The sequence below is a fragment of the Rhineura floridana genome, chromosome 6 (assembly GCF_030035675.1).
Source record: "Rhineura floridana isolate rRhiFlo1 chromosome 6, rRhiFlo1.hap2, whole genome shotgun sequence".
Taxonomy (NCBI): domain Eukaryota; kingdom Metazoa; phylum Chordata; class Lepidosauria; order Squamata; family Rhineuridae; genus Rhineura; species Rhineura floridana.
The window spans coordinates 10,286,865-10,300,480 of NC_084485.1; the positions used below are offsets into that span (position 1 = coordinate 10,286,865).

Consider the following 13,616-nt stretch of genomic DNA (forward strand, 5'->3'; position numbering starts at 1 on the left):
AGATGGCTTCATGTCAGTGGGGCAGTGGAATCCGCTCCGGGTTTTAGTCCAAACTTTCAAGGAGCTGAAGCACCTTGGCCAGCCCCTTGAAAGTTCAGACTAAAACGCGGAGTGGATTCCACTGCCCCACTGACATGGAGCCACCAGCTGCCACTGATGCTACTCCTACATAGAGTAGACTTTTTGAAGTTAACATGACTATCTTAGGTTCATTAATTTCAATGTGTCTACTCTGAGTAGGGCTTATTTGAATGGAACCTTATGTTTTTCATGAGCCTGGAGTAATGACCATCATCTGCTTTCTTAGCATGGATCATTAGACCAGGCGTGCGCAGCAGCGTGTTCTGAGAGTTGTATCCGACGTCCCATTCATGCAAGGACTTCCACTTGTACAACTCCCTCTCCTTGCCCCACTCCTCCAGCTCCTGCTGGGAGGAAGGGCAGGATATAAATCAAATAACAAATAAATAAATCTGTTCTGCAGGTTCCGGGGGGGTGGGGGGCGGCGCTGAGGGTGTGTGGGGAGAGGAAGTTCCATTGCAAAAGCGGAAGTCCTTGGGCGAATGAGATGGCTTGATTGGGCACAGTTCTAAGATTAAACGTTTTTCACTCAAAGAGTTCAGCTGCATGTATGCCCCAAAATTATGGAAGCTGTTAATTAAGGCACCTGGGCTTAACTCAGCCTTGCATATTCTGTGCCACAGCCTTGCTTACGACTTAGCCTCCGTACACTCCAAATTTTCTTTTTAGCCCCAGCCCTGCAGATGGTGGAACGCTATGCTTTAGGGCAGTGACCACCTGGCTGCACACTGACCCTCTTGCTTTCTGTAAATGCTTTGTTTTGGATCACACACAATGGGCAATATGGTTGTGGGGTGGGGAGGAGATGACTTGAGAGATGGAGGAGGAGGAGGCTGGGATGGACACAAGGCTGATGGCAGACGGGTATTGGGGCCCTTGTCTGCTTACCATGAGGTTTCACACAAGCTACCATGTGAGAGTAGGCGGTTGCAGGTGCTACGCAAGCAAGGATAGGACTGGTTCTTGCATGGGGTTTAAATGGAAGGAATTCAGTCTTTGGAACTGACAAGCACAGCACAGCAAGTCTGCAAGCTTGATGTTTGGATAAGCTTGGATAGTTCTTTTGCTAAGTCGGTCAGCCATGCACAAGATTGCACTCTGCTGCTTAAAAGATGATTTCCAAGAGACAGGTTGTCAGTGCTAAAAGGTTTAGGACTGAACAGCACTTGTCTCGTTAAAGGCTGAAAGATGACTAATCCCAAGTTCGGTGTTCCTCCAAGCTGCACCTCCCATCCCTAGATGGAACATTCTAGTCCAGCCTTTGCGAACCTGGTGCCCTCCAGATGAGCTCCCATCACCCAGCCACTAGGGTCAGATGGGTGAGGGATGCTCTGGCTATTGTGCCACACATTGATCTGAAAGGGAGAGCTGCACTGTGGGTTGGGATGCTGGAACAACTCCCATCTTTGCTGATCCAGACCTCCCTGGCTACTACGCAGATTGGTTAGTTAGTTAGGGACTAGATTTCATACTTCCTGAATGTTCAGACACTGATTAAAAAATCCCCACACCAAACACATGTAAAAATGCATTTTTTAAAAGAAAATAGCATTTTAACAGTGCAATCCCCTTGCAGCCTAAAAATGCATATTTAAATACAGCTGCTTGATCCAATGTAACTGCACCATCAGCACAAGGATTTATACTTGTGAAACGGGACTCTTGCCCTTTCTCTCCCCCTCGCACCTCTCCTCCCCAAATCTGCTCCAGAAGGGTGGGAGAACCCCCAGAACAGATTTAATGGGTGCACAGGGCAGGATGAGGGGGAAGTCCTGTTGTGAAAGCATAAATCTCTGTGTTGACGGGATGGTTCTGTGGTGCTCTTTTCTTTTTACAGCTTTTTTTTTAAAATTGCAGATTAACGGAGAAATGGAATGGAACAGACTTTTGGGTGAAGACATACAAAACTGTCATGGACCAGAAACAGGCTGATCTGCTCGGTCCCTCACTATGGGGTTTGCAGCCATGGATAATAATCCACATTGTTTATTGAACAGCAGCAGCTTTGCTACGTTGTAGCCCTCCAGAGCTTTAGGCTCTGGTTGGCTTCCATCCATCCATCCATCCATCCATATCCTGCAGCTCTTATACTGCATTGTCCTACGTGGGGTTCAGGGCCTTCGGATAAATATCTCACCAGTCTCATCCGCCAGTATCTCTTCAATCCGGCCCCTCTGGAAAACAAAGGAAATAGGAAGACATCTGAGGGCAGCTCAGGATTCAGAGAGGGAGTGTAACGCAGTCAGAGCATCGGAGACCCAGACAAACTCAAGACTATTAAAACTACAGCCTAATATGGACAACGGCTGAGTCTCTGGGTGCTTCAGTCCCAAAGGCCTGGGTGAGGAAAGGAAGGCAGCATCTTGTTAAGGTTTTCCATCAGCACAAGGATTTCCACGTGAACAATGGGACTTTACCGCCTCTCTTCCCCCACGATCTTACCAAATCTACTCTAGAGCGTTGGGGATACTCCTAGAACAGATGAAGGGGTGCTGCAGAGGAAGGAGAGGCAAAAGTCTTGTTGTGCAAGCGGCAATCTTTGCACTGACAGCAATGGCCGATGGTGGCTCCATGTCAGTGGGGCAGTGGAATCTGCTCCAGATTTTACTTCGAACTTTCAAGGAGCTGCCTGAGATGCTTTCAGCTGAAAGATCAGACTAAAACCCAGAGCAGATTCCACTGCCCCACTGACCTGAGAGTTCCCAGCCGCAACTGACTAACTGGTTGCGTTCCTTAATGCTACTTCAGATACAAACCTGAGTCTTTAAAGCCAACAATGAAAGGGATAACTGTATCTCTCAAGGCAGGGTGTTCCAGTCTGGGGCCCCCACTGAGAAGGCCCTGTCTTGTGTAATCACTATATAAACCAAACCCGGTGGCAGGACCACAAGGAATCAGTGCACGGCTGGCCAATATTTGATTTGAACCAGCTGGTTCAAATCTCTTTTCAGCCATGACACCCACTGAGCAATCTTGCGCCAGTCATTCTCTGTCATCCTGACCTACCTCACAGGGTTGATGTGAGGATTAAATGGAGGGAGGACACTGCATATGCTACCTTGAGCTCTTTAGAGAAGAGGCAAGATATAATTGTAATTAATAACATGAAATAAATAGGGGGAAATATTTTTCCTGAATCTTCACTGGGCTGTGGAAAGAGGTTCCCTGGGGGTGGGGGGTGATGGTAGAGGAATCATTTTGATGTTTAGCTGAAATAAGGAGGAATGAATTTGTCTAGTCATATTATTAGTTAACATATTTACATACAGAACATGTAACATATTTTAAATGTAGTTAACAAGTTTTAAAGATTTTTAAATTGTTATACAAAGCATTCCAAAGGCTGGAGTAGCAGTCGATACTAAAATAGGCATCTTAAGCACTGGGCCAAAGGCTGCTTTCATTGTTTGGTCTGAGGGTGAATAACAGTTAGGATAGTCTTTCAAATATCATTGCTACTTCAGCTGTTCAGGCCTTCAAAATGTTTCCCGAGACCTCAAAACTGTTTTAAACAGTGGTCTGACTAGACAAATATGTCCTTACTCATATCAGGTATACATACAGGGCTTAATCTGAGCCTTGGAAACTTGACTGCAATGCTAGAGTTTAGCCCTGACACACAGGATAATGTAATAATAATGAAAAGAGGGGTTTCTCTGGGCATGTGCAAAGGACATCTCCTACAGCACCGGTTAACGGGAGCCACAGATCTCAGATTATGAGCTTTTGGGACAGAGTATGGCTTACCACCAGCGCTGAACTTCAGTACCTCTGTTCAGATTCTAAAGACAGTATACCACATCTTTACAAACCACACAGTATATGTCTTTGAACCCATGATCACCCCAGGCAGAAGAACCAGCATAGCAGTGAAAACTGGTAGCTCCGATGTCAGTGGGACAGCGAATCTGCTCCAGGTTTTACTCTGAAGTTCCCCAAATAGGTTCACCACCTTGGACAACTCCTTGAAAGTTCAGAGTAAAACCCAGAGCGGATTCACTGCCCCACTGACATCGGAGCCACCAGTCCCCATTGCAGCCTGGTGCCCTTTGGGTGTTGTTGGACCACAACTCCCATTATCCCTGACCGGTGGCCATGTTTGCTGGGAGTTGGAGTCCAACAACATCTGGAGGGCACCAGGCTGGCTATCCCTGCCGTAGAAGTGCTACCAGAGAAACCCAAGGGTCCTTTCTTCAGGATTTTTTCCTGCTGTGTTTTTAGTGTAAAAGTGATTAGGGTCAATGTACGTAAGTGCTCTGTTTGCTCCCACTGAAGTTGTCTAGCAGTGTCCATTTCCCCAGGTAAGGAAGACTGGAGCTTGGATGAGGGTTTGGAATGTCTGCAATTAAGCGATTCGGACGGGGAGCTTATATAGGAGATGGATGCTGCAGCCTTTCCTGCTTCTCAGCCAAGACCTGATCTCTGACCAGGTGCTTCTCCCCTCCTTGTCTCCAGTAGCCTCACATACTGCTAGCTGGGCACTTCAGGGGTGGCACTAAAGTTCCCGCCTGGCTCGCTGTGGCCTTGGGAGAGATGGGGACATCCTGAGAGCTGTTGTGGGCACCTCCAATCCTGGAGCTGGGATGTCTGGAGCCACCGGCTTTCTAGGGTCACTGGCTGGAGAGACCTGCTCCTCTTGCTCCTCCTCTGCAAAGACGTCAGTTTCAAGGTCTGGACAGAGCTTGAACCCTGACATCTAGTGGCTTTTCAAACCAGTTAGAGTACCACAGGAAGAAAGAAAAAAGAAGCGCCTTATTGGTGGAAACTAAGGATGCATTTAGCTCAGTGCTCTGGCTCCAGCAGGCACCTGCCAGACCACAAAAGCAAACCACAAAGGTGATTGCTCTTTCCCTGTTCGTTTGCCCCCCAACATCTCTACTCGGAGGTCTAGCTAACTACCTCTGTACATATTACTGCTAGTTAACTACCAATCGATCCGTCCACCCAGGAAATGGTCCAGCAAACAAAGCAACCCCCCCCCCCGGGAGTCTTGCAGCCCTGTCCCTGTGACAGCCGCATATTTCTGAATGCTGTTTCCTTGCCTGCTGAAGGTCCCTCCCTTTCTCTTTTTGGAGCAAGGAAACAGAGAGATAAGCCAGTCGGGAGGAACCATCTGAGCACTCAACATACCTGAACTGTGTTCATGCAGTCTGCTAATTTTCTAAGGTTCTTCCTGGGCGGAAGGAAGACCTCCAGTCTAACAGCACCTTTAGCATTCCTCTGGAAGGATATCAGGAAGTTGATCTCTTGTGCCTGGGATCAAAAGGAAATGAAATGAAATGAATCAGACCATTGGTCCCTCTGCCCCAGTGCTAGCTACTGTGAATGACGTCCAAAGGAGATGTTATTCTAGTTCAGCCTTCCCCAACCTAGTGCTCTCCAGATGTTTTGGACTACTACTTTTGGGCTGGCTGGGGCTGATGGGAGCTGTAGTCCAGAACATCTGGAGGGCACCTGGTTGGGGAAGGCTGCTCCCCAATGCATGGTTAGCGACCACATCTGTGTTTAAAAATAATAATACAAGTAGGTTTGGTGGTGGTGGGAATTTTCATCAGGACCACAATGCATAGAGAGGAATGGCTAATCCTGCCCTCCCCCACTGTGACACCAATGAAATCCACCCTGTACTACAATTAACCTTAGAGGGAAAAGCTCCCATTGCCACCAATGGCTTGTTTCAGTTTCCATATTGTTTTGGAAAGTGCAAATGAGATAAATTCACCTTTAAACATAAACCGATTCAAATTCTTCCCATTTCCTGAATCACAACTAATCTAAGCCCCAAACGATTTCATTGGACTCAAGTGCAACTAACCCCCGTCTTTCAAGACCTCAGCAGCATCTCTTTATTTTGCCTAAGAGCCAACGCCAACGCATTTGCAATCCCTGAAAAGCCGTTCTGTTTGGCTTGAGCGACGCATCTTTGTGTACATATGAAGCTCCTTGTTACCAAGTTTGGGGAGCCTGCAAAGGCCAGCCATTGTTTATTGCCGATTAAAGACCCTCCAGAGTTGCTTTGTCTCGCTGGCCAGAACAGCCCCAACCTTGGAGGGAGACGGAAGGGTTTGTTTGGACAGTAGCAGCAGAAGCAGCAAGATCCTGTTCCAAGGTTGCTAACTATAGCATATTTCATGGCAAGAGCTGTAAATAACGACAGCCCCATAGTTACAACAGGAGCCAAGTTATGATATCATGTTGTTTGGGATTCAGGAAAGAAAATATCTTCCTTGAGGCGGTCTGGTCTAAAATAAGCAACTTTTCCAGAACTGGCTTTCTCACGGGGATTATGCAGAGAAAGCTGGAGTGGCATTTATACAGGAAGGGCTGTCTGGCAGGTTACTCCGTAGATCTGGAAGCAGCTTTCAAAGGACAGGCATTCAGGATTGACATGCAATGCCCTTCCCCCACCACCCAAAAATGAAATGGACTGCCTTCAAGTCAATCCCGATTTATGGCGACCCTACAAATAGGGTTTTTGTGGTAAGTGGTACTCAGAGGGGGTTTGCCATTACCTCCCACTGAGGCTGAGAGGGAGTGACTGGCCCAAGGTCACCCAGTGAGCTTCATGGCTATGTGGGGATTTGTGCCCTGATCTCCCAGGTTGTAGTCCAACACTCTAACCACTAGGCCACACTGGCTCTCTTAAACCAGGAATTCCATAATGTTTCTGCCACACACCCTTGCTGACTCTGGCCCCCATTCCCCTAAAGAGTGCTTCAATTTACCCGCCTCTTTGCAGTTCTCAGGGGAAAGTGGATGCCAACAGAGTGGGATAAAAAGGAGGTGGTGGCTAGAAGCCACAGACAAACAGGGCGGGCCAAAGACACGTCGCTGCATGAAGCGGAGCAGAAAATGTCCTCATCTCAGTGAAGTCGAGGCGCAGAGTACTCTATGGTACTATGTGCCACTTTAGTGTAGTGGTTAGAGTGTTGGACTAGCCTGGGAGACCAGTGTTCAAATCCCCAAGCAACCATGCAGCTTGCTACATGACCTTGAGCCAGTCACTGTCTCTCAGCCTAATCTACCTCACAGGGTTGTTGTGAGGATAAAATGGGGAAGGGGGGGGAGAAACATATCCACCACCTTGAGCTCCTTAGAGGAAATGTGGCGTATAAATAATTTTTAAAAAAGAAAAAAAATAATCTGTATTGGAATTGTTTTTCAAGATGTTTTGTTTTAAACATTTTTTTTAGTGCTTTGTCATCTGTTTGCAGCCCTGGGTTTCCTTTAGGAAGAAGGGTGGGATATAAGTAAATAAATAAATAAATAAAGAACATGACTGGTCAGATTATACTGACAGCACTTGAGGCAGACAATATTATGACGTATGTTACCATTTTTTTAAATGATGTTTTACGGGATTTTGTATACTACCTGGGAAAAATGCATTGCAAAATTTGGATGAGTTTGAATTTCAAAGGATGGCTCTGTGTGTGTGTGTGTTTCATATTGTTTTGCAAAGTATGAATTAGGTAAGTTTGCCTTTAATAGCAAACTGCATTGAATTTCTCCCCCATCCCTAGTGAAAAGTGCTTCCGAGTGAAAAATAGCAGGCAACCTTTGACTAAACATGATGGGGAATCTATGGGGTCCCATTGCTTTCCAAGCCAGCTGTTTTGGCCATGCCCAATAACCCGTAAACTCACCCTCAGATTCTGATACTGGAGCCTTGCGTTCCGAAGGCGGTTCCGAGCCTCGGCGGCCTTGAGGACCCCAACGAGATTTTTCTGTTCTGTCTCTTTTTCCTGCTCCTTGACGAGCACCCTGTCCTTCATGAGGACCGCAGCCAACATGGCTTTCACCTTAGGGTCACTTGGATCAGCAAAAGCCAAATAGCGTGCTGTCTGTTCTGGAGTCATTTTGTTTGTTTCGCACAAGATGGAAGGCTTCTTGAATCGCATGGTCGCCTTTTTTCTCTGAATAGCTTCACCTTTAGACATCTTTGCTTATCTCACAGACTTGGAGTGGAATCTATTGGGGGGGGGGGGCAGGACAGAGACCAAACAGCTTCAAAATGGGAAAAATGCAAGGCTATTTAAAACACTGACTAATACCACTTTGAATATGCATAATGTCTTTTGACTCTCTAAAGTAGAGGTGGCTAATCCCAAGTTCAGGGCCTTGATCCAGCCTCCACAAGCATTTTTTTCTTGCTCCCCACTTCAAGGTCCTACAATTTTGGCAGCAATGGCAGAAAAGAAAAAAAATAAAGTAGATTCAGCACTTGGGTGGGAAGAGCCTAGTTCCCAGATGGTGTTCAAATGGCCCCCCTTTTCAGGTTATCAAATTGATCATTTGAGCAGAGAGAGAGGTGATCTGCATGGATCAACTGAGGAGAAAGGTGTGTGTGTCTGTGCGTGCTAATATCAAAGGTGCTATGGACTTTGAAGAAGCACAAATACAGGGTGAACAGGACAAACGAGCTAAGTGGAAGGCACGTCAAACAAATCCTCATTGCGACCATCTTCCATCTGGAAACCTATGTCCTCACCGTGGGAGGCTGTGTGGATCCAGAATTGCACTGTTAAAGACCTTATCTTGGAAGACAATCTTACCTGGTCATGAGTGATCGCCAATGAAATGAAATGAATGAATGAATGAATGCGTGTGTGCATGCAAGAGTATGGGGTAGCCACACCCACTTTTGGCCACACCCACAGTTGGCATGCAGCCCTAGAGTTGGCCAAGGCTGAATGTGGCCCTTGGTCCAAAACAGGTGAGCTGAAGCATTTCACATATGCTATTACAGTAAATCTTCCAGGAGGCTTTTTAGGACCACCAACCTTTTCAGGCTTATGGGCACATTTGGGTTTTTGAGTGAGTGCTGTGGGCACCATGTCCCCTCTGGTCGCTTCTCTCCTCTGGATCAGACTCCACCTCCACCCCCAGGTAATAGAAAAAGTTTGTGTGCACAAATATTGCTTTTTTCAAGGGATCTGGGTAAAAGTTAGGTTCAGTAGAAATAATCTGAGCTTTGAAAAGCACATAGAGCAGAAAGAGGAAGCGGGAAAGAGCATCACTCTTCCAATTTCCTCCTTCTGTCCTGTGTACTTTCCTGGACAGAAAAAGGTAACCACCCTAGCCACCACATGGCTAAGGGGACAGTGAATAAGGGGGGGCTCAGAGTCTTTGAGGGCACCATAGGAAGCCACCATGTCAAGGACATGATTGTGGAGACAGGTGCCATGTTGGTGATCCCTGCCTTAGAGTAATTTATTAAATTTATCATCCTCCCAACTCTCTCTCTCCGTCTGTTTGTCTGTCTATATCACAGTGAAGCAGGATGTATGATGGCATGACAATAGAAAAAGAGGAAGCTGTCTTATATCAAGTCAAACCAGCAGGAGTGCCTGATAGGCAACCCTCCTGCCAGGAAATTGTGTAGCAACTTTACCCCAGCCAGCATGCCACTTTGGGTCAAACTATTCATCCATATAACCCAGTCCTGTCTATTCCAGTCTTCCTCAACCTTGTGCCATCTAGATGTTCTTGGATACCTACTCCCTGCATTCCCGTCCATTGGCCATGCTGACTGGAGCTAATGGGAGATGTAGTCCAACAATATGTGGAGGGCACCAAGTTAGGGAATTCTAGTTCTACCCTGACTGACAGTCATTCTCTAAAGTCCCAGACAAAGGTCTTTCATATCACCTGGTACCTGCCTCTTCGTGTCTGGTATTTTAAAAATATAAAATGAAATAGGAACTAAGTTTCGTGGTCCTATTTCTTAGCAGAGGTATGAAAATGCAAGCAGCAGAGATAAAACCAGTCCACACCTTTCCCTAGGCACAAATAACAACAGACACAATCTTCCTAGGTAAAAAATAAAAAATATTTACTCACAACCTTTCATAGCTTAGATGAAAGATAAAAGTAGAAGTCTTAGTCCATCTTAGTCTTTGGTAGTGATGCTCTCAGAGGAGAGCATCTGCCATGTGGCCTCCCCCAGAAGTAAAAAGATCAACAATGGAGAATATACAGGAATCTCCAGGACAAAGGAAGAGGAAGCCAGGTAACTAGTCCCACCCATTAGGAAGTTACATCATGATAAAAAGTGAACATGCAAGTTTGCCTATTCTAACACGGACGGTGAGGGGAGATGCTTGGGCCTTCTTTATGCAAAACTTGCAATCTGCCACCAAAGCAGGGGTTCCCAAACTGTGGTCCATGGACCACCAGTGGTGCCTGTGCTTTATTCAGGTGGTCCACAGTATGTCTGTGGATTTGTGGTTGAAGATGGGAGATGGCACAACCATCGCACTGAATATTCATATTGATTATAATTGCATTGTTACTGCCTCTTTAATTTCTTATATTGCATTTTATTGTATTACAATTTGAATTCTATGAAATTACTATTGCTACAACAGGAAGAAAAATCATGAAGTGGTCCACCAAGGCCATCAGCAGTTTTCAAGTGGTCTGTGGAGGGAAAGGTTTGGGACCTACTGGACCAAAGCATAGTCTCTCCTTGATCAGTGGAACTTCAAAATACTTATATTTAGGTTTGACCTATTGGGACGTTCTGCACACACCTCAATGAAATAGGTAAGAGGTGGGAGAGAGAGTATCATTCCAATGTATGCTGGATCATGCTTAAAACGTTGCTGGGTTCTGCTCAGGCCGGAACATTCAGGATAGGCACAGGAGAGTAATCTAAAGCATCTTTTCAATTCCTTGGGTGATTCTGGAAACCTGAGTGCTGCCCATAAATATGCAGCAGCCCATTATTGTGCAGCTGGGCTGGCTTGCTCTCTTTCTGAGGGTCTGCTATTTTTAACTCCAGTTATTATTTATTTATTTATTTATTTATTTTATTACATTTTTAAACCGCCCTATAGCAACAAGCTCTCAGGGCGGTGTACAACAGTATAAAAACAAGTTAACATACAAATGAGCATGGGTACAATAGACTATAAAAGATATATAAAACAAGATTAAACCAAAAATAGATTAAAATTAAAATTTTAAATTCTAAAATGTCTGGGCAAAGAGGTAGGTCTTTACCTGGCGCCGAAAAGATAACAAAGAAGGCGCCAGGCGTATCTCGTCAGGGAGGGCGTTCCATAACTCGCGGGCCGCCACTGAGAAGGCCCTAGCTCTAGTTATTACTCTCCGGGCCTCCCTATCCGTTGGAACCCGGAGAAGGGCCTTCGACGTCAAGCGCAGTGAACGGGTAGTTATTGAGCAGGTATGCAATCAAAAACACGTTTATGGTGCTTTTGTTTGCTGCCTTGGGCTGCTGCTGGGAGGAAGGGCAGGATATAAATCAAATAATAAATGAATAAAAATAAATTAAAAAAGGACAGGGCCAGCCAAGAGCTTTCTTTCCATTGCTGTGCTGCACCTTTCCAGACAGAGCACTGTAGCCATCCCATAGTTTAGTCCAGGGACAGCCACTGTGGTGCCCTCCAGATTAGGGTTACCAGGCTCAGGGCCTGAGGCTGATCCTGTATCTTTAGGAGAAGAGAAAGTCAGCCAAGTGCAGGTGTTCTTGCAACACCGTAATGGGAAAAAACACAAGGTGGAATTCTCCCTTCCCTCTGAACAACTTTTAAAGATACAGAAGACCTCTTGGTTGCCAGGCCCGGCCTCCAAGAGGTCTTCTGTATCTTTAAAGGTTTTGCAGGGGGAAGGAAGAATTCCACCTTGTGGTTTTTCCCATTACAGTGTTGCAAGAACACCTGCACTTGGCTGACTTTCTCTTCTCCTAAAGATACAGGATCAGTTTCAGGCCCTGAGCCTGGCAACCCTATTCCAGATGTTGATGGACTACAAATCCCATCAGCAACAGCCAGCAAGGCCAGTGGTCAGGAATGATGGAATGTAGTCCTAAGAACATAAGAAAGGCCCCCTGCTGGGCCATCTAGTCCAGCACTCTGTTCTCATAATGGCCAGCCAGATGCCTACGGGAAGCCTACGAGCAGGGCCTGAGCACAACAGCAGTCTCCCCAGTTGCGATTCCCAGCAACTGGGACTCGGAGGCATACTGCCTCCGACAGTGGAGATAGAACATAGCCGTTGTCCAACAACACCTAGAGGACACCATGTTGGTTACCCCTGGCTTAGGCCAAAGTGACACTTAAGATTCTTTGTACAAACACTGCACAGATTAATTCTGTATCAAGCCAAGCAGGTTTAGAGGTTCAGAGGACGGCAACAAGGATGATCAGGGGATTGGAAACAAAGCCCTATGAGGAGAGACTGAAAGAACTGGGCATGTTTAGCCTGGAGAAGAGAAGACTGAGGGGAGATATGATAGCACTCTTCAAGTACATGAAAGGTTGTCACACAGAGGTGGGCCAGGATCTCTTCTCGATCGTCCCAGAGTGCAGGACACAGAATAATGGGCTCAAGTTGCAGGAAGCCAGATTTCGACTGAACATCAGGAAAAACTTCCTAACTGTTAGAGCCATACGACAATGGAACCAATGACCTAGAGAGGTAGTGGGCTCTCTGACACTGGAGGCCTTCAAGAGGCAGCTGGACAGCCACCTGTTGGGAATGCTTTGATTTGGATTCCTGCATTGAGCAGGGGGTTGGACTTGATGGCCTTATAGGCCCCTTCCAACTCTACTGTTCTGTGATTCTATGATTCTAAGCCAAATTCTGAAAATCTATGGCAGAGTCTTCCTGCACCGGCTCCACTGAAACAAATCCTCGTGCTCCCTTTATTATGGGTTGCTCTCCTTTGTTCCTTCAAACCGTTCAGACCCATTGCTCAGATCAGGGATGGTGGCAGATACAACTTTGGTAAAATTGCCACAAGCCACCTTGAGGTTACAGCATTGTTGGGGGGGGCATAAAAATGTTAGATAAAGCAGGGGTGGGGAACATTTCCAGTCTGAGGGCCACAGCCCTTCTGAGGGCCACATGCCCGCAGTGGGCAAGGCCAGAAGCAAATGTAGGTGGCTCAATGAATGTAAATATTTCCACTGTACAGTTGGCTAGTTTCTATACACACTCCCACACCCCCTTCCATCCTCTGTTCAGGCAAGGAAGAGGCCGGTCGGTTGTGACACAGGGAGAGGGTGTGTGGCTTGCAGACAGTTCTGAGGGCCAGATAGAGAGGCCTGGAGGGCCACATTTGGTCCTTGGTCCTTAATTCCCCACCCCTGAGATAAAGGAAGAAAGAGTAAGGTCTAGGGTTGCTGGCTCTTCAACAGACCCCTGCAGCCATTAGCAGCTGATTTTTTCATGGCATTGAGGCAAACAGTATCCCCCACTAATGGCTGTAGATCAAGCTGCAAAAAAAAGAAAAAGAAAAAAGGCACAGTTACGGAGGCTGGCTGAAAAGTTGGCAATCCTAAAATCTTGTTGTGTGTGCTCAATAATAATTAAAAAGAAAGGAAAGAAAAAGAAAGCAGACCTTTCAAAGAGGAAAATGCTCTCTGTCACTGATGTCTGCTGCAGCCTTGTAGCAGGAAATTACACAGGACGTCTCAGATAAGAAAGAGGAAGTGGTTTTTTGGGTGACACAAGAGTCTTAAACTAGAATTTCAGCCACAAGCTAGTAGAGCAGAACTCATCAGTGC

At 46.3% G+C, this 13,616-nt stretch overlaps 1 protein-coding gene across 5 annotated transcripts in view; it reads right to left on the bottom strand.

Moving 5' to 3' along the window:
* Window positions 1-268: 268 nt before the first annotated feature.
* Window positions 269-13,616, bottom strand: part of LKAAEAR1 (LKAAEAR motif containing 1) — a 79,389-nt gene continuing 66,041 nt past the window's right edge. For 4 of the 5 annotated variants that reach the window (XM_061630237.1, XM_061630235.1, XM_061630234.1 and 1 more), the window contains 3 exons: window positions 7,728-8,052; window positions 5,212-5,334; window positions 269-2,255 (listed from right to left, as the gene is read on the bottom strand). In XM_061630237.1, the coding sequence (XP_061486221.1) occupies window positions 2,193-2,255; window positions 5,212-5,334; window positions 7,728-8,021 (480 nt within the window). In that variant the 5' untranslated portion in view covers window positions 8,022-8,052 and the 3' untranslated portion in view covers window positions 269-2,192. Of the gene's footprint in view, window positions 2,256-5,211; window positions 5,335-7,727; window positions 8,053-9,927; window positions 10,018-13,616 lie in introns of those variants that run through there. The other variant, XM_061630238.1, reaches the window with a different exon arrangement.